Below are 20346 nucleotides of genomic sequence, written 5' to 3'. Positions count from 1 at the left end.
TTTTCTTTTACAGACATCTGTTGGCAGATAAAAGCCTTTAGAAGCAGAGCTCTCCCTTCAAGCTGTTAACCCTGTGACTAGCTACCGTCTTGTTAGTTCTCTAGTACGTTATATATTATTTTGGATTCTGTAATTATTTCACTAACATTAATCTAGCTTACAGTTGGCATCAAAAGCCATGGATTTTGCTCACACTGTTTTTCTGCAAGAAGAAACAATTCTTTAATATGCAAATCAGAGCAGCAAAATTAGATGAGTGTAGTCAGCATGCCCTTGAAGGAAAAAAAGACTTTCATGGAAGACTCAAGGTTGCAGTTATGTACCTAAGAGTGATGAAAAAGCTACTTAACCCTTTAGAACAGATAAGGGGAAAATTGTTTCCTCATGAAAAAGAAATTATTCTTATGTAAGATATAAACAAAAAATGGGAGCTAATTAGTGGAAGGGATGATACGAGGAAACTGAACTGTCATTTTGACAAATGCTGCAGGTTTCCCTTTCTTATTTTATTGGACATAATGGACATTCAAGCTCTAGTCAACATCCTAAAACAACCTGCCCTTATACAAACATTTAAGGAATCCAGCTGGAAAATACCTTGACAAAAGAAGTCTTCTTATGCTGATAGGTGTTGGATTAGGCAAATACAATTTAATTTGGTTACATCACTATAAAATGATTGTGAGCCATAAGATTTGAAGCCTGTCATGCAACATGGTCATACAAATTCTTCATAGTTTGCTATGCAAACCCAGGCAAGGAAGGTTTTTGTAATGAGGGCAGTTTCCCTTCAGGACTGAAAAGTAATATTGACTTACTGAAATGTGTGAAACCCTCTTTAACAAGTCCCTGTGCATGTGTTTTTCAGAAAGCACATATCTAGATTAAAAGCTCAGCTAAAATGTATTTTGTCCTTATTCAGAACTTCTTTCCTCTAGCCTACATCACATTGTGAAGTCCAAAACAAGAGATGTTCTCTGCAAAATAACGTTTATTGACTTTGATTGGATGAGTGAGGGAATTCTGGAACTAAACTTGACTAAGGACGAAAAGCTCTAGGTACCCTCTGGTGTAAATCCAGCATTAGGATCTCATTTATGCTTTTAGGAAGACCCTTCAGACAGTTTTATAAGGAACAAAACTCCAATGCCTATTGAACTTAATGACTTGATCACTCTCTGTTCTTGATACCTCCTGGAAGCAGTGGAAAGCCAGTTATTCATGATTTGATTATCACTGTAAAGCTTCAGTGAATTAATAGAAATTGCAGATAAATAGTCTGTTTCCAGAAAGATCAATATAATCCATATTATTCTACTTAGCTCTATCAACATTAAGGAAATTCAATAACAATGCAAATCAATTATCAAGCACATAAAAAGAACATTCATCATCCTTTCAGGAGACAATAACAGCACAAAGAACACAGATGAGAACAACAGTATTTGATTTCTTCTATCTACACTGAGCTCTGTCTGTATTTTAAGCCGTTTGTCCTAATCAGAGTCAGCTTCATCAGGCCATAGGAAAAGGATATTCCATTCTGCCTTTAGAAAACTGAGCTCAAAAAGAAAGTCTGGATATAGCAAAATCATCACCTGATCAAGTATAACATTTTAATTGTCTTGTGGAGATCTCCTCTGCTGCAATTAGTCTTCAACAGACCTCAACAGGACTTTTGTTCCACACGCTACTGAGTCCTTTCCCACCATATTCCAGCAGGCAGGAATGCCATGAGGCATTTTCCTCTCCTGAAAGCTTTTGATTTTTTGATTTGCCCAAGGGAATTTTTCTTTTCCAGCAAAATGAAACAAAACCAAAATTGAGCAGTTCTGTGACTTTGACAGCTGAGAACTGACTGAAGCAGTACCTTATTAAAATAATGTTGAGGACCTCACCTATAAATTCACAGTTGTAAATGTGCTAGGAAAAAGTAACTCCCCTTCTGGTTTTTATGCTGGGACAGACATGGATGCTACACTGATTTACAGGTCTTGGATACTTGGTGCTGCACACCAACAACTTGGCAACACTTCCTGATTTCTGATGTAGTTTTAGCATGATCTCACACATGTGAACAACAGACTCACATTCAGACCTAAACTCATTTTCCCCGCCTAGGCTTTCCAGGTTTGAGAAATGTCAGAGCTCCTTCTGCCCAGAGCATCCTCTTCTGGTGCCCCTGTACTGAGGGGAAATTGCAGCATCTCCTTTACATATCTGCTGCTAACCAGTTAACATTCAGCTCCTGTTAGGTTGCTTGGTTTGTGGGCACACCCATGCTCTTTAAATGGTATTAGCTTGGCCTTGGATGCAGCTCATGTTCTCCTTTCCTTCCTCATCACATGCTGTTCATGCCTTAATCTGCAACTGTTTAATTGTAATATTTTATCCCTCTGGTATTTGGATCAGTACTTTTGCTCATACTGACTGCTGACACCACACAATTGTGCAAGGCTAAGCAAAACCTCAGCTAAGACATATAAATACTGAGACAGCCAAAGAAAGATGGACAGCAGAGCTGCTGCTACAAAAGTTTCTAGGATAATTTTTCCATATACTGCTAAAATGAGTTAAAACCCAGACAAATCCAGACAAGGTTTAAAAAATTCTGTTATTGTTGTAAAGATCAGAATTTACTGTAACTGTACAAATGCATGATTGCCATTAATATAATTTTTGTTTGACAACCTTGCAGACCCTGGCGTGTCTCATTGTCTGAGTTCAGTGAAGCCTTGGTTCCCTATGGCTCTCCTTAGCTCTTGTACCTCTGCCAGTGCCACCCATGCATGGCACAAGCTCTGCTGCTGTCACGCTGTGGCCACTCAAACTGTGCCAGAGGACCAGCTGCTGCAAAACCCTTGGCAGTGCCATCTCCTCTGGGGAAGAGTGGCTGGTGGCTCCTGTCCTGAGCAGAGGCACTGAAATTCATGTCCAGCAAACTGTGTCCAGCTTGGCAGGCAGCTGAGCGAGGACCTGGCAGACTCAGTGCCCGTCTGCCTCCTCTGCAGGCACGCTCCTTTCATCCCTTTCTGTGACAGAGGGACCTCTTTTTTCAGGGGACACTTTAAACCATCTCAGGATCTTGCAAGTCTCCTCCATTGCATCAAACTGCTTTGACCTTTTGAGCCTCAGTTCACTTCACTTCCCAGTGGCACTATTTCATACCTTGCTATTGAACCGGGGACAGGAACTAGGCAAGTCTGCAAGGATGTGGGTGGCAGCAAGGGGAGCAGTGGGTACATTTAAGGAGGTTGCTAATAAAACATTGACTTCAGCACCCTTAGAGGTGCTGAGGGGAAGAAAATTAGGCTTAAAGTTTTTCTGCATGCCATGAGCTGAATTTCTCCCTTTGCCATTGGCGTACCCACACCAAAAAAAAAGAAAAAGAGCTATGGGGCCATCAGACAGTTTTAGATGCTCCTAGTGCCATGTGGTGATTTATTTCAAATAGGCTGGGGGAGTCACATCTTCTTTCTACTCTTCTGTGTGGGGTGGACAAAGGCCTTGGATCAGGGATCAGGAATTCAGTTGAGACAAGAAGCAAATCTGCAAAAAAAAAAAAAAAAAAAAAGAGCTACGGCGCCATCAGACAGTTTCAGATGCTCCTAGTGCCATGTGGTGATTTATTTCAAATAGGTTGGGGGAGTCACATCTTCTTTCTACTCTTCTGTGTGGGGTGGACAAAGGCCTTGGATCAGGGATCAGGAATTCAGTTGAGACAAGAAGCAAATCTGCTGATTTTCTTCCCAAGCACCTACTGCTCTGCTGAGATTTCAGGAAAATATTGTTGGCCTTTCACTGGGGTTCCAACAGTGCCTTGACAGATGGTCTTGTGAGAGGCAGTAAGTGCCATCAGCAAGGAACAGAGTAAATTCCTGGAAGAAAAAGAGTCCCAGTTTTTCTGGAATAATTCAAAATCTCTGGACACGGTATTGGAAACACAATAAAAGACTACATAGTTCATTTCCCACTTTTTATATCCCTCAGTCCAGCAGGTCAGGCTTAGTTGTGACCGAAGGTGTTCTGGTTTATAAAACTAGTTTTATTTTTAAAATCAAAGTTAATACAGAAGACAAACATCATACTTAAACTGTGGCATGTCAGAGATAAGGTGCATGACAGCCATCATCTGTCACTTTATGAAGCAGCTACACAATCTTCCAGTCTTTTAACATTTTAACCTTAATTTTGCTGATTTGAGCAGTCATTAATTAACTATGTATAGGATACACTGCTGATAGATCTGGAATTTCACAGTCTATTAGAGTACATAATTTGCACTTACATCACAGTGTTGAACCATATCATTATCTTAAACTACACATATACATCAAATTTTAGGAAATCAAACCAAGTTGTCTCCAGATGGGTTTTTTCCCCAGTTGTATTTATTAATGTCACTTTTCTTTTTGCTTATTCAAAACATATTCCAAAGATGGCTGCATCAAAAATGTTATTTCCCTAAACCATATTAATAAAAGCAAAGAAAAAAAACACCAAAAAAAGCCAAAACCCCCAAACTACAGACCTCAGCAGTGGGACGGATAGCTCACACTTTACTATGTAAACAACAGTGGTGTTAAATCTCCTGATCTCTGGCTCCCAACTTTACATTTCCCTCTTGATAACTTAAAAAACCACTACAGATGTCCAGATGCTTTTCTCCTCAGTGGGGACTGTGGAGTAAGCATGGTCAGGGTGTCCCCACTGGGCCCAGGGTGTCCCCACTTTGGGCAGTCTGCAGCTGCCTGCCCAAACATCCTCCTGCTGTGCCCAGCCAGCGCTGCTCAGGGCTGGGAGCTGTGCCCAGCCTTTAGTGCACCAGCAAGCCATGCATACTCAAACACCCCTTTCGTTTGTTCAGAACATATCATCTAGGAACTGAGATTTTTTTTTTCACTACATTACAGATAAACTGTGAGTGCAAGAGCAGACTGAGCTGCTGACATGCAAGCCTTGGCTGTGTACCTGGGTTTGGTAATTGGAGTGGACTGTAACAATTGCTGCATTATTACAAAGAAATGGAAGAGAACAAAACAAACCCAAAAGGTAAACTCTTAAACCATTCTAACTAAAGGCAGGTAGTGATGGGAGAAATGGAGTGGTATTAAACTGAAAGACAGGAGATTTAGATTAGGTGTTAGGAAGAAATGCTTCACTGTGAGGCTGGTGAGACAATGGAACAGGTTGCCCAGAGAAATTGTGGATGTCCCATCCCTGGAAGTGTTTAAGGCCAGGCTGAATGGGGCTCTGAGAAACCTGGTCTAGTGGAAGGCATCCCTGTCCAAAAGAGGGAATTTGGACTAAATTATCTTTAAGGTCCCTTCAACCATTCCATGATTTTATGAAGTGTTGCATTACTAGAAAAAGAACCAGAAGAAAAAAAACCCCGAAATCATGTCACCTCTTAAACCATTCTAACTGAAAGCAAAGCAAAAATTTGGACAGGAAGGTCCCTGGTTGAGCTGCAGGAGCAGAGTGAGGCAGCAGTGCCTGGTCAGCTCTGAGTCTCCTGAAGCTGCAGCACCCTCAGCACCCTCTGGCCATCACCAGCTCCTCGGTCCCAGCACATGCGCCCTGTCGCTCTCTAAGACGCTTCTACCCAATTTTGCCCATTGTGCCCACCCCTGAGCCCCACATCCTCCTGCCCGGGGTGCTCCCCCAGGCTGTGGGCTGCCCCACACGCTGGCCCAGCTTGTCCCACGAGCCCTGTGGCAGGGTCAGCCCACGGGCAGCCCGTCTGCTGCCAGCGCCTTCCGCGCAGCTCGCCCCTTTCGCTCGGCTGCCCGCTGCCGCGCCTCTGAAACAGGAGGCCAGCACACTCTTGTTTCTTCCCCATGATAACAAGCCTGCAGTGCTAGCCAGGGTATTGGAAGTGGTGGCTGTCACATTTGGCAGTGCAGCTGCTATTTGGCATATTTTGATTTGCTTAATGCTGCTCCAGCACTACAGTGGGTGGTGCTCTTGCCCACATCCACAGACCTTAGGCAGAAACAAAAGCAACACAACATATTGTTCAAATATTGCATATAGTGCAAATTCTCCTCCTTTCCTGACACACCAATAAAAAACTCAAACCCAAGGTAGCTTAAGGAAAAGGTTGAGAGGTTTTGGGGTAGTGTTTTTTTTGTTTGTTTTTGGTGCTGTTTTTCTGAAAGAGTAGAAGTCTTTTTCAAAATGGACTTATATTTGCTAAAGATGTTTGGCTTCAAATGGTGGTAGAGGCTTTTTTTCTCTCTCCCAGACCTTGATGACAGAGGTAATAATTGACAGTGTCTGCACAGAGGAGCCTGAATTCCATGCCACAGATTTTCTCTTCAGACTGGATGTTTTTAAACAAGTTACTCTCTTGATGTTTAGTCATCAACATTTTCTGCCTATGTAACATTAATGTAAAATAAATAAATTTTGTAAAAATCAGCCCACATAGCCTGAGTTATTATTTTAATTATGTTTGTGAAAAGAAAAATGAATCAGCAAACCACTGCCATTTTGCTTTCCTAGGTTTAGTGGCAAGTTTCAGACTTTACCTGATTGGAAAAGTAAAGGTACTTCAGCATGTGAAACTATTCATCCAGCTACTGAAATTAACTGCAACTATCAGTCACTGTGAGTACTTTTTATTTCTGTCACTCTCTGAAAGCAGTGAAAGTAAAAGTGCAGAAAGGCAAAGGCTCTAGAGTAAATTTTGACAGATGGGTACTAGCAAATAACTTTTTCCTCCTGTTAGCTATTAGAAGGTTGCACCCTTTGGTAGCTGGCAAGAGTGACCTTGATGAGGAGGTACACCTTTGAGAAGGTTGTACCAATTCTTCACCTGTTCTCACTTGGGCCTGTTGAAGCTGATGGAAATATTTCCAGGGACTTTCATGGGCACTGAAATTGAGTGTAAGTGAAACATTTATAAGTTACAAGAGGTTAGCATGTGCTTTCTTCTGGCAAAGCTGTACCGATGCTCACAGAGGAAGGAAACTGCTTTTGAAATTGCATAAAAAATACTACAGCAAATTTGATTGAGAATTAAGTTTAAGAATTGGCATGGTGTCCTGCTAGATCAGTGCACCTGACTAGCACCAGTACGCATGCACCTGCCTTCTTGACTTGCAGAGGGCTGTGGTGTGCTGCTCTTTTGACTGATGTGTCCCAGTTGAGATAGTGCAAAACCCAGGGGGAGCTGTGGGAAGGAAGAAGTAGAAATGTTTGTGTTATGTGGAGCTGTTTTGTTTGGCCCTCAGAAGAACAGAGTGTGAGTTAGAAGCAAGTGCTCCAAACACAGGTTGTCAAAAGGTGCGTGATAGCCAGTACAGCTCTTCTCTCTCTTTCTCCTTTCTCTCTTCTTTCTCTCTTATCTTTTCTCTTGTCTTTCTTCTTCTCTCTTCTCTCTTCTTTCTCTCTTCTCTTCTCTTCTCTTCTCTTCTCTTCTCTTCTCTTCTCTTCTCTTCTCTTCTCTTCTCTTCTCTTCTCTTCTCTTCTCTTCTCTTCTCTTCTCTTCTCTTCTCTTCTCTTCTCTTCTCTTCTCTTCTCTTCTCTTCTCTTCTCTTCTCTTCTCTTCTCTTCTCTTCTCTTCTCTTCTCTTCTCTTCTCTTCTCTTCTCTTCTCTTCTCTTCTCTTCTCTTCTCTTCTCTTCTCTTCTCTTCTCTTCTCTTCTCTTCTCTTCTCTTCTCTTCTCTTCTCTTCTCTTCTCTTCTCTTCTCTTCTCTTCTCTTCTCTTCTCTTCTCTTCTCTTCTCTTCTCTTCTCACCTTCTTGTGTTTCAGAACAGCCTGGAAGTTGGGGTTGCCCCTCTCCTGACAGGTATCAACCACAGGCTTCAGCCCCCTTGCCTAGGGATGAAACTCAAATCTCTCCCTTTCAGCCTAAATGTCTGAAACTGGCTTTAGGCCACTGTTTAGAAACTGTTCAGTCCCTGGGAAAGAGCCAGGATTGCACAGCTCTTTGGCAGATGTTGGTGCCCATCTGTCCTCCAGGGAAAATGCTGGACTTCAAACTGAAAGTGGCTGCAGCTGCTTGACAAGCTCAGCCCTGCCCCTAGCAGCTTTCAGACACACACACCTGCACCAGGTATTTTCCAGCTGAGGGAAAAGAGCCTTTGCAAGCCGGGCCCTTGATAGGATTGCCCCCCAAGTGCACCAGGTGTCTGCTAGGGGGAACCTCACTCTGCCACTGAGGACGGTGGGGCAAGGGGCAGGTTTGCAAAAAGAGGCCTCTGTTTTAGCTAATGTTGTTTTGACTGAATCTGAAAGGCTTGGACCTGAAGTTTCTCCTCAAGAGTCATCCCTCTCCTCTCTCCTTCACAGCAGTAAGCAGTCTCTGCCCACATGCCCAACATCTGCTGGCTGAAGCTGGAAGTCCCCACTGGTGACCTGTGACTTTTCTCTGTCACTCCCTCCCACTTTTCTAGCCTAAAGCTTTGTGTTCATCACACTGTGCCCAACATCTGCTGGCTGAAGCTGGAAGTCCCCACTGGTGACCTGTGACTTCTCTCTGTCACTTCCGCCCACTTTTCTAGCATAAAGCTTTGTGTTCATCACACTGCTACTGTTAAATGTTCATCAACTTGAAGGTAATATTTGAAGATCTTGCTACATAACATCTCTTGCTGGGTCAGTTCCACCGTTAGCAATTATGGGTGAGGATCTGTCTTCATGCACACACTCTGAAGTGTATTTTTAGACCTTTCTGTTTCCTCCCCCTGGTTCAGACTGCTGTCTCCATCTCTCCCACTCACGATACAAGCAATAACTCTAAACTCAGGGCTCTTTCTGTCTGCTGGCAGGAGAAGATGAGTAACAGTGACAGAGGAGATGAGAAAGCCTCCCTTGTCATGCACTGGCGTGCACAGCCTGTGCTGTGCCAAGGTACAAAAAAAGTCAGCATTTCTGATTTGAGTTGCAAGTCTCCTGGCGAGACACTTCTGCAAGCTCATGGAACCCGGGAAACAATTATTCCCGAGCCTTTACATGCACTGTGTGCTGGGTCTTCCAGCAATGCACAAGTAAATTAATGTTTTGCTCTTTGTTTCTTGGCTGTGGTTGATGTAACCTGTGGCCAAGATCATATATTTTACAGCATGCTCCTATCCAGTGGCACCAGCCTTGAGGTTTTCAGGTTTTTTCTAGGGGGTGTAGATAAACTCTCTCTAGTGGTGGCAGCTGAGCCCTCGCTGACATAATTAGGGGTGAGCTGGGTGCTCTCAAAAATACCTTTCCCCTTGGCTGGTTGATGTAGAGCAGGTTGTGCTCATCAACCTTGTGGAGGGGGTGGGGGGCAGTGACTGACTTCAGAGCGGAAAGTTAGGTATCCGATTAATATTTAAAATACTTAAATCACAAGGATCTCTTTGCTTTGTGAAGCTGGGCAGCTTCTATGGAGTCAACCTCTGAGTTTAAACATACTGCACTATGACCAGCGATTCTCCACAATACAGTAGGATTTATTAATAGAAAATACGTCAATATGAGTTTGTCTTTGTACATGTCAGCAACATGTACAGTGAAACACTTTTTTTTCTCAATCTATATTGTTATAGTTCTTTTGTGTTATCTGACATAACCATTTATATTTTGGGCTTAAATATGTTATTTGTCAAAATGTACTTTCAGTGTTAATATACCTTTAAAATCATAGTTTATCTTTCAAATATTGAATTCATATTTTTTTTTCAAATCAATATTGCTCATGTTAGTGCAAATTTGTTAAATCTTGAGATAGGTTAACCATTCCTTCCAGACCATAAACAGCATTTAATAAAACAGTGAGATTTATAGAGCTCTACACAGCTGAACAAGATTCTAATAGGAAGCTTGTTAAAAAAAAAAAATCGACATTTTACAGTACATCAATTGCATTTTATACATTTTTTTGAACAGTTTTGTTTCTTCTCTATTTCTGTGTGTGATCTAGTACAAGAATGAAGGGAACAGCAATAGGTAATGATACTTTCCTCAGTATTAAAAAGAATGCATCATATATATCTTGCTCAGTATGGCGGCAGTGTTGTATTTCCACCCCTGGAAAAGGAGCCAGGTAATTCAACACCTTCTCAAAACCCAGTACAGCAAGAGTGAACGTTACCAGTCGGAGCACTTGCCACTACAGAAAAATGGAAACAAACCAACACAAAGTATAGACAAAAGGTATTTTATGCCACGTCATCAATCCAGAATCTCTCACTTGAGCAATGGTCAACATTTGTCTCCAAGTAATTCCTAAGAGGAGCTGAAAGAGGGCAATGTGGGCATTTCAGTAGTTTGAAGAATGGAAATATATCCAGCTTACAATAATATCCTGTCCTAAGAACTTCAAACAGAATGATGCATCCCCTCGGCCTGTTGGCAACCCTGTGCCTGGAGAGCTGCACCAACCTGCTGTTTGTCAGGCAGTCAAGAAGAACTTCCAGTTGCGAGTGACATTCTTTATTAAAAAAAAGTTTTTATACTGAAAATGTGCTTTGTTCAAAAGAGCACTGCAAATGTCACTTATTAAAATCAATGTAATAAATAAAATATAAACAACCTGTGTCCAAAACTATGAATAGTATTTTAATCTACCTCACTATACATCTGGCCCACTGTGCCCCCCCCCCCCCCCCTTTTTCCTGCAAAATGGCCTCTCTTTGCGGCCCTCGCCCTGGCCCACCCTGACCACCCAACCTAAAAATTTTTTAAAAATTTTTTTGCATGCTATTTTTTCTCCCTTGTTTACTACAAAGAGCAAAGGTTACATATCGTACACTGGGAAAAGCTGCCCAAAAGATTAAACTATAGTTCTAGATTACCAATAAACCAATTCTACGTCACAATACCCGCCTGCATGAACTACTTGGGCTGCATCCTATAGAGCAGGTGATGACTTGTGAGAGACTTCTCCCCCTGCGCACAGCCAGAAGTGTGCCAGGTGATGTTAAAACTATTACAGTGACTAACCACAGAAATGTTTGCAACCTAAAACAAATTCCTTATTGGCAATTTAAGCAATTTACAACTACTCCATTAGTGGTGGGTCTTATGCTCTGAAAACTGTATGCTGAACTGTTTGTTGCCTGAATTACAGAAATGAAGAAATGCTTCTTTTTTTTTCCTTCCAGCATTACAAAAGCTAAGAAGACTATGCCAGCTCTTCTGGCCTCCTAGCTTGTGTAGCTGTTGTTTACTTTTAAAATAAATAAGAAAAAAGAATTCTCTGTCCCTTACATTTTTTAGAATTTCACTTTAAATGCACAGAAATGGTCTTTATTATCATATTTGAGGAATGTGTTCTGAGTGTTGGGTTTTATTTTTGGTATGGGTTAAAATAAATGATTGTCCTAATGGTTTAAGAATTGGACCCTTCTGTAGTCTAAAGAGTTTGGAGAGTCCAGATTAAAGTTTGATGGGTCTTAGTTTTTCATTCCCTCAGGGAGATGGCAAGATCAAACTCTGCCTTCCTTGAGCACTTACTGGTTGGTGGCTGGAGAGTAATGAAATTTCCTCAAGAGGAGATCAAAAGATGTTATTTTAAAGGAAATGGCACCTAAGGGCAATGGAGTTGGTGATAAAAAATCAGCTACCCCTTCTTTTGTGAGCATGTGGCCTAGCAATGTTGAATTGCTATTGATGGTTACGGAAGTGAGTAAGAGAAAGCACATACTGGAGTTTCCACTGTTTAAAAGAACTGAAAATCAAACAAAAATTGAAGCTTAACAAGGAGAACACTGGATGAAAAGAAGTCTTACACCACACAAACACACACGCTCAAACACACGCACACGGAATACTATGCATACGTGGACACACACGAGTAAGAATGTGTATTTATATGGTAGGTTCTTGGAAATAGACATTCTTAGCAAATATGGATGACAGATCAATTGTAATTTATTTTCTTTTAACACTGTATCATCATAAAGAAAACTGGTATAAATGAAAAAAATCTATTTCAAATATCTACATCTAAAATTTTAGGCAGTGAAAAAGCACTTTGTTGACAAGGAGTGTGGAATGATGAATGTTAATTGTCAGAAACTGCTGAATGCCTTTTTTTTGAGTTGCCACAAACAAAGTCACATATCAGAACAAACAATACTGCTAAATATTCCTTTTTGTTTTTTTGATTTTTTTGATTTTTTTTTTGTTAAAACGCACCGGGGAAAAGAAAACAAAAAACTGGAAATTCATACATCTTTCAAAATTTGAAATTGAAGCAATATTTAGAACCATAGATGAAGAAACACTGTGGCATTGGTGTAATATACACAATGCACCTTTTCTTTTTTATCTGTAATGTACATCAAATACTTTACAACAATGCATTAACAAAAGGCAAGAAACATCTTGCTGTACAGAGGAAACCCCAAATGCAACTTGAAGCCTAGATTCACAATGAATGAGGATATTAAACAAGGTGTGAGAAGCTGTTCCCCATAAAGTATGTACGCTGCTCAGTAACTTGTGCTTAACTCTTGACCCAGATCCACTGTCATGTTCTTCCTCCTTCCTTCAGCCACGTTCAATATACAGCACTGAACTTTAGACTCTACAGGCCAACAGTAAAGTTGCCCCACACTGTAAAATATATATAAGTATATATATATTTCTTTCTAATTACTCCCAGGTTTAGCTTTCATATCTTTTAGCCTTCTAAAAAAATCTCTTAATTTTTTCCATACTGGTTATCTGTGCCTTCCTATGGAACAGGCTTTAACAAACTAAATTTGCAGGAAAAAAAATGTCTCGTGGTATGCATGCACATGCACAGTTCCTGGAGCTTTTGTATCTGCCCAAGTCTCAAACCCAGGAGTCGGGAGAGGCTGGATAGTGGCTTGTTTCATAGTTAAGTTCACTATAGGGACGAGCAGCTGAGTAGAAGTCGACATAGTTGCCAGTTGACTTTAGTCCCAGGTGCATGTTGTATTCGCTTGCAGGTGGACGATGATGCACTTGGTCCTCAAAGAAGGACTCGTCATAGTTTCTTGTTGAATTCTGAAATGACTGATATGGTTCATAATCTTTTCTGCTGGGCTCCTGTGGAACTGGCTGTGTTGAAACCTGAAAGACACCAACACCCACAGCTTGTTAGATACAACTAGTTGTAAGCAACAGGATGGAAGGAGTAAATCTCATGTTTCTCATGCTAAAAATACAAAGTTGTGCATTATCTTAACTTCTGCTCAAAGCACTGCTTTAATAGTGAATTAATTTCACAGTTCTGCATTCATTTTATTTCTTTACATTTATTTAATAGCATTGTTATTATAAAATATATTTATTATTTGATATTATTGCTGCAAAAGATACTGGTTTATGTCAAAGTAGTTCATGCAGCATAGCTGATACTTCATTTTGTAACTACATTCTGTGTGTAAATTTGAGCTGTATAATGCAAATATTGATGGCCAAAACTCAGCCTTGAAGAATTTGAATGTAATTAATTTGCAGCTGCCTTTGACTCAAGTGAGATTTAGGGGAAGAGGTGACACCATATCCTTAAAAAACATTTACAGTGTTCAGGGCACTGACATGAGAAAAGTGCCCTGAAATGGGTTTTTCTACTACTGTTAAGCAGAAGCATCTTCTTAACACCTCCTCAACACTTCCTATTGACAATGTTGTGTTGTTGGTACCTTGTGGCTGGAATGCTTCTGAGAAGCAGAAAAATAGATCTCAGACGGTCCTCTAACCTAAGGTTGCCACACTTTTTTTCCAGACATCCCTAGCGAATCTCTGATTTTATAGTTGGGACTTTATTGAAATCTGACATGTATAAACACATGCTGACTATCCTAGAGGACTATCTTCTGCTTCAGGCCACCTCTGTAAGTTTGGGCAGACTTTGTGACTGCAGAATGATGTAGCCTGTCATTCCTCAGATGGTTATCACTGGGAATACTGATGCTCAGACACCGATGTGAGAACTTTGTGGATCCTGCAGCTCTGCACATGTTAGTAATGTTTCCTCAAGATGGCAGGAACAGTTTGCTGTGGCCCAAACTCCATGATATTTGTTCAAAACAAATATCTGTATTGGACTCTATGCAGGGATTGAGAAAGGTTACCTAAGTTCACTACTTTTAGCAGCTCCACAAGTGATCTTAGAAGTTTTGGCCTGATATTACAACTGCACAAAGGAGTGTAACTACTCTAGTTTCTAGCTTCTATTTCCAGAACTGTTATCAAGGTGGAACTGACTTTCAGGACCTCACTTCATTTCCCATATTTGAACACAGGTGTTTGATTTGGACATAGGAGTAAAATTTTACATGGAGCAATCTGTTTATTTGTGATGTTTTAAATTTCTGGTATTTTTTTTCCATTTCCATATAGAATGTCCTCCAGTCTTTTGCCATCTGGAACAGTAACATTTTAGTCTCTGTACTTACCTGGTTATGTTTGATATCTTCAGCAGGCGCACCATATGAATTCCTGTACAAAGTTGAGATTCCAGTGTTCTGAGCTGCAGAGAGAGAAAAAGCCAATTTACCAAACATACCTCTTTGGTCTCAAAGTGAATTCTTCATTAAATACATCATACAAAGCCTGTTTCCCACACACCAAAGTCTTTAAAAGCATCTGCAGGCTTTTCTGCCCACTGAACGGTCATCATCTTTGCTTTGGTGTAAATACATCTCTTTGGTATTAATTTATTAATGGCAACAGGCTCCACATCATGTTCATAACAATCTTGTGCACTTCTTATATGCATCAACAAAATAATTCATATAAAGCTAGCATTCAATAATACATTTCAGGCTATAGATGGGCTTATATAACACATGCAACAAACATTGGCTGTAAATATTGAGATTAAGAAACATTTAAATTCTTTCCTTTCAGTTGGGCAATGTGGGTTATTAATCCTACAGTCATGAAATTATTCAAGCATAAAGTGATTAAATATAAGTGACAAGTTATGCAAAAAGTAATATGTAGTTACACTGGAGAGGTCTGGCCAAGACAGTCTCAAATACATGCCTGCCACAGTCACTGCTGTCACTTTCTTCTCAAATGTCCTACTACTCAAATGCACAGACAAAACTGAGCTACGAGTTTGAAATGGAATGTGTTTCTAAAGAGAAGGAGGATAATATACAGTCTTGCAAAAATTTATTTCCGACCCCATCCCAAAAAACCCCAAATGAAAAGCAAAGGATTTTCCTTGCCAAGCTGACTCCACTGATCCCTCTGATTTGGCAATGCAGCTGAAGCTTAGTTTATTGGTAGGACTTGAAAGACTGTGGTTACTTCTCATGTTTGAAAGATTATGAATGTAGCATTTTGTGTGGCTGCTGCACATTTTTCATGCATTATTAACTTTCCAGACATTCTAACCAATGACTGAATGCTGTTATGAGGACTCTTACTATAAAAGAACAGGGTCTGAAAGTAAAAATGGAGTACCTGTGAATCAGAGTCACGAGTGGAACTGAAACGTGGCTTGTGACTACTCTCAGGTCTCTGTGCAATGGCATAAAACCTGGAGGCACCAAGAGTGGCCTTTAATATTTTCATAGTTCCAAACTTGTGATGGCAAGTGCTGAGCATCAGAGCTGAAAGCTGGACATGGGACCCACACTAGTCACATCACTAGGAATAATGACATTACCAAAGATGTAAGCAGTCTTTCTTCTTTTGGCAATGTGCAAGCATTGGACATCTGCACATAAAACTTCCTCCACCTTTCCTCCCACCCCCTTCTGGAGAAAGGAATGGCATGGCCTTCAGCAAAAGCTGACTGGAATACATCAATTCTGATCTTCCCATCTGCCATGGGTTCCATGCTGAGGGTATAATTTTTGTCAGTTTGATGCACTGCTCCATGTTGCTGCTTTACAGATCTCAGATGATTTTTCTTAAAGATCTGCACTATGTTTGTGAAAACAGGATAAAGACATGGCTTATACGGTAGGTTGATGAGCTCTAACAGCTGGAAAAAGAGACTTTTCAACCATTAACTGATGGGGGTGAAAACCCCTCTTGTTCCTTGAAGAGCTGGATGCAATAACTAAGAAAGTGCAGAGTCCTGTGTAGGAACTGGAGAAGAGCCCTGGAGGTCTCCAAGCGCAACATTACTATTTTTTTTAAGGTGGCAAGAATATGAACTCTAGTAACAGATGCTGGTTGGGCTCCTCCAGTGATAGATACTCTTAATTCCACCTGTATACCAATAGGCTGATAGACAAATACCTGACAGAAACAAGTGAAGTGATAGAAAGTAGTGCTTGAGTAGTTTTCTTTGGCTGTCAACATTAGCACCAAAGTTGATCTGCAGAGGTTGTCACTGTTCAGGTTACATTTTGTCACTTAAGGAATTTTGAGACTTGACTGTTATTTCAGTGGGTTTCTTTATATTCCAGCTGCAGCCTCTGCTGTGGTTGAAAATACCCCTCCTGATGATCTTTAGTATTAGAGAAGTTTGCATCAACATTGCTCTTTATGGTGCATCTCATGACAACATGATTCTCAGTAGTACAGCTGCCAGGTCTTTCCTTGATATCATCTTTTAAATGCCGTTTTTCTGATTTTCTTGCTTGTCAAACAAAATGCCAGAAGTTGTTCTGTTATACAAATTCCTCTTCTCAAGATCTAAAGATACTCAAGTGTTTCAGATATCCATTTTGTGAAGCCCTAGTTCTTCAAAAAAGCATTTAAGCGACATTCAATGGATCAGACTGTCATAGATGGAGGAAGAGCTTCTTGCAACCATTTTGCTTTTATGTGCCAATGTAAATGCCAAGATAAGTGGCATGCGAGTTTCTAGTCAGACATGACTGGACATACTGAGTTCAGAGACATCAATGCTGTTCAGGGTTGTTCAATGTCAAGTGCAAAAGACTGGTACAAGGTGCAACTGTAATCTGAGGGTATTTTGAAGAATTTGATGAAAAATAACAAACTGAACACATGCTAATTTGTATGTTGTTCCTTCAGGCAATCAGACATTAGAAGGGAGGTCATGACCTTTCCATACTGAGATATAAAAAGACATGTGGTACATACGTGCTGCTATTAGCCATGACTATTATAAACCTAGAAATAGTTCTGAGTTGGTGTGTAGCTGTCCAGTGCACTACTGTGACATTTGCACTGATGTGCTCACAAACGTCACATACCAGACTGAAATTTTACGGTCTCTTGGATCACATATTCTGCAATGGAAAATGGATCATTTCAGCTTATGAAAATAATTACAAGCTCTGTGTTGCTGATTTCACTGCACTAATGGGAATAGAAATTCAAAAGTTTAAAATGAAAAAAAATACGTTGAACCCTTAGTAATCTTTTCTTAAAGCAATAAAAATAGTGAGACATAAAATGCTTGAAAATAAATGCCAGAAGTTCAAGAATAAGAAATCTTGGCTCAGGCTAGCTTGGAGGTTGAGGTAATTCTGATTCTGGAGGAATTGTAAGTCAAGCAATGTAGCTGCTAGCAGTGAATGCAGCCCTGCTCCAGTACCTGCTTCTGAACATGCAGGTGAAATCCCTGGGAACTCCATTCCCACTCTGCCATGTTAAAGTGAGCAGTTGACTCTTGCTATCCAAAAGCAGAGGACAAATATACAAGAAAGTAGAGAATGAGCTAGATGAATGGACAGATACTGTGTGGTTAATATCTGATTTTTCTTGATAATATTGTATATTTACCATCATAATAAAATTGTAAAACAAACAGAAAGAGAAGTCAATGAACTATTTTTAAAAAATAAAAATGGCAAGACAAGGGAAAGGAGTGAAAGGAGTAAGAAACAGATACTTCTGCAGCCACATTTCTTCATAGAGATGTGAGAACTAGCTGAAAATTAAATTAATAGAGGAGTGATCATCAGCGTGTGTGTTTATGTGCATATTTTATGCAGTCTCTAAACATCAGTACGTGATAATACTGAAAAGGCACATTCTGTTAGGCAAAATTGTGAGCATTCTAGAATGAATACTATGATCAACCTGCAGTACTTTATGGTTTGATTGCATAGCGGACATTATAGAAAAACACCTTTCTTTCTCCCCTCTGTTCAGTCTTCTAGGTGATACTGGTTAAAAAAAAAAGTCACATAGTTCCCTATAGCAGTTTTCTTTAAAGATGACAAAAATTGAAAATTATGTTACTCAGTGGTTTACATGACAAAGATGTCATTGACCAAATTCATGCCCATTTATCCCACTCGGCTTTCAGATCTTGGAAGTGCTTATTCTGAACACATTTACAGACACTTTGGAATAACAAGATGCCCTCAAGGAACTCAAACAGATAGTAAGAAAGGACAGCTCAGCTGGACAGGTAGTCATCCTCATCTGGTATCACACAACCTGCTTTTTCTGCTATTAGCAGCAGGTCTCCATTTAAAAGAAATTAGTTCAACACAGTAAAGGAAAATGCTTCTGTACCTCATAAATCTTAGGAAACACAGATCATTACCTGTCACTACAACTGCCACCTTCCTGCACAGTGAAAAATGAGGTAAGGGCATGAGAAAAGATTACAGTGCATTATTGTTTCTGAAAGTACTACTACTAATAATAATAATGACAATCCTGACCACCTGTAAAACCTGATGGTGTTTTTTTGTGTTCCAAATATGCATGGACCTGCCAGTAAGTTTAAATTACAAAAGTATTCATGTTTGATTCTTTACAACCAAAGGAAAAATAAATGAATCAGAAGTTTTTTCTGCTGCTGGAAGAGAAGACACAGCGTGTAGGCTATGATGTACATATTAGTTCAGTGAGGGAACTAAAAAAGTAAACCTCAAAGAAGGAGTCCCATGATGGTACACAGGAACCTTATCTTCCCTGTTCCGAAGGAAAACACCATGGCATAAATAACATTATCACGTGCACTTACAGTTTCCTTTTTCCTAAATGGAATATAACAGTTTTTGTCTCAAAAATATACTTTAGGTGACAAAATTTTATAATTGGTTGTTATTTTCTACACCGAGAAGAAAATGGACAGTACATATAAAAGGCATCATAAACCTGTGAAGAGGGCAATGAAAACTTTGATACTGTGCCTCTTTTTTTTAATCTATCCTCATGAAATCAATGTAAGTTATCATCTTCAGCCAAACTGTTTACTTCATAGATTATCCATTTTCCCCAGAGGTTTCCTGACAAATCCTCAGGATGGCAGGAAGCCAACATTCCTACTTCAAAAATCCATCAAAAAACCTTCATTTCAGTCCCAGCCCAAAGGTCATAAAATTTCTCAGCTATAAACTGAGAAGAGCTTTGGAGAAGAGCATGGAGACAGTCATGGATAAACTGTGACTACAGCTGTGGCTCTACGCTCTGTGTAAAATCTGTTAAGTCAAAGAAAGCTTTGTGTAATACATCAGCTTGGCACAAAAGTAGAAGAGCAGATCAAAATATATGTGTGCCAGGTGGAACCTGAGAAAACATCCATCTAAGTCCCATTCACGTGCATGTATTGGCTGCAATGCACTGTCTGATGCACAAAATGAAACGGGCATCGCAAGAAACTTGCTGTATGAACTTGTATTAGGCCACTCAAAGTCAAAATGTCTCACAAAATCACAAATACTGACTTTATATGTTTTTTTAAATCAAATATTTATTATTTAATGAACTACAATTATGTTGCACAAATTCCATGTTGAATGTTGACGAGCAAAACTCCTTCTGTAATTTCCTTTTTTCTTATGATGGTGCTTCATTTGAGCTTTGACCAAATGCACAGAGATTTGGTGATCTGAAAGAGAGAAAGTTACTTGTTAATTCCATATTTATTTGTACATTGGTCATGTAAGATTGTGAAATATTGCATTTTTTGATTTGAACTAGTTTGATTTTCTTTCCCTCACTGAGCTCAGGAGCTGGAAGGACAGTTGATAGCTGAGCATGTTGCTAAGAGTTTCAAGTTTCCTTACTAAAAGTCCACCCAAATAATCAGCAGAAATAGACAACATACAAGACAATATTAGAGGAAAACACAATGGAAAAATCAAAGTGGAGTAAAGGTTGCTGAGGCAATACAAACCTCACAATCTGAAAATTATACTGCGAGAGAAAGGAAAAAAGGGAAATAGGAAATTGAAGAAGAAAAGTACCACACTAAAAAAGAAAGTGAAAAGGGGTGTGAAAAAAGAAAAGTCAATTTTTTTAATGTGTGGAGAGAGGCAAGACTATATGCAAAGAAACCTAAATTTTCAGCACGGAGACACTGTATTTTGGTGAACTTTCTGATATGATTTGCTAATCTGAATTTACAGATACAGCTGGAACAAAACACCACTGTTTCTGCCTTTTACTTTTCAGCCTGATGCTCTTATTCCTGAGATTCACCCTTTATGGGTCCTTGACAAATGGATAGAAAAACATCAGTGCTGTCCTTCACAATCAGCCAAGTAAGG

At 39.9% G+C, this 20346-nt stretch overlaps 1 protein-coding gene across 6 annotated transcripts in view; it reads right to left on the bottom strand.

Annotated features, from left to right (window-relative positions):
• Positions 1 to 10669: 10669 nt before the first annotated feature.
• CTNND2 (catenin delta 2) overlaps positions 10670 to 20346 on the bottom strand; it is a 646153-nt gene continuing 636476 nt past the window's right edge. For all 6 annotated transcript variants that reach the window (XM_039714844.1, XM_039714847.1, XM_039714842.1 and 3 more), the window contains 2 exons: positions 14359 to 14432; positions 10670 to 13027 (listed from right to left, as the gene is read on the bottom strand). In XM_039714844.1, coding sequence (XP_039570778.1) covers positions 12767 to 13027; positions 14359 to 14432 — 335 coding nt within the window. In that variant the 3' untranslated portion in view covers positions 10670 to 12766. The remainder of the gene's footprint in view (positions 13028 to 14358; positions 14433 to 20346) is intronic.

Source organism: Passer montanus, unplaced genomic scaffold (assembly GCF_014805655.1).
Source record: "Passer montanus isolate IOZ18808 unplaced genomic scaffold, ASM1480565v1 scaffold31, whole genome shotgun sequence".
Taxonomy (NCBI): domain Eukaryota; kingdom Metazoa; phylum Chordata; class Aves; order Passeriformes; family Passeridae; genus Passer; species Passer montanus.
Note: the sequence above shows the minus strand (reverse complement) of the source record. Positions and strands in the feature narration are given on the sequence as shown.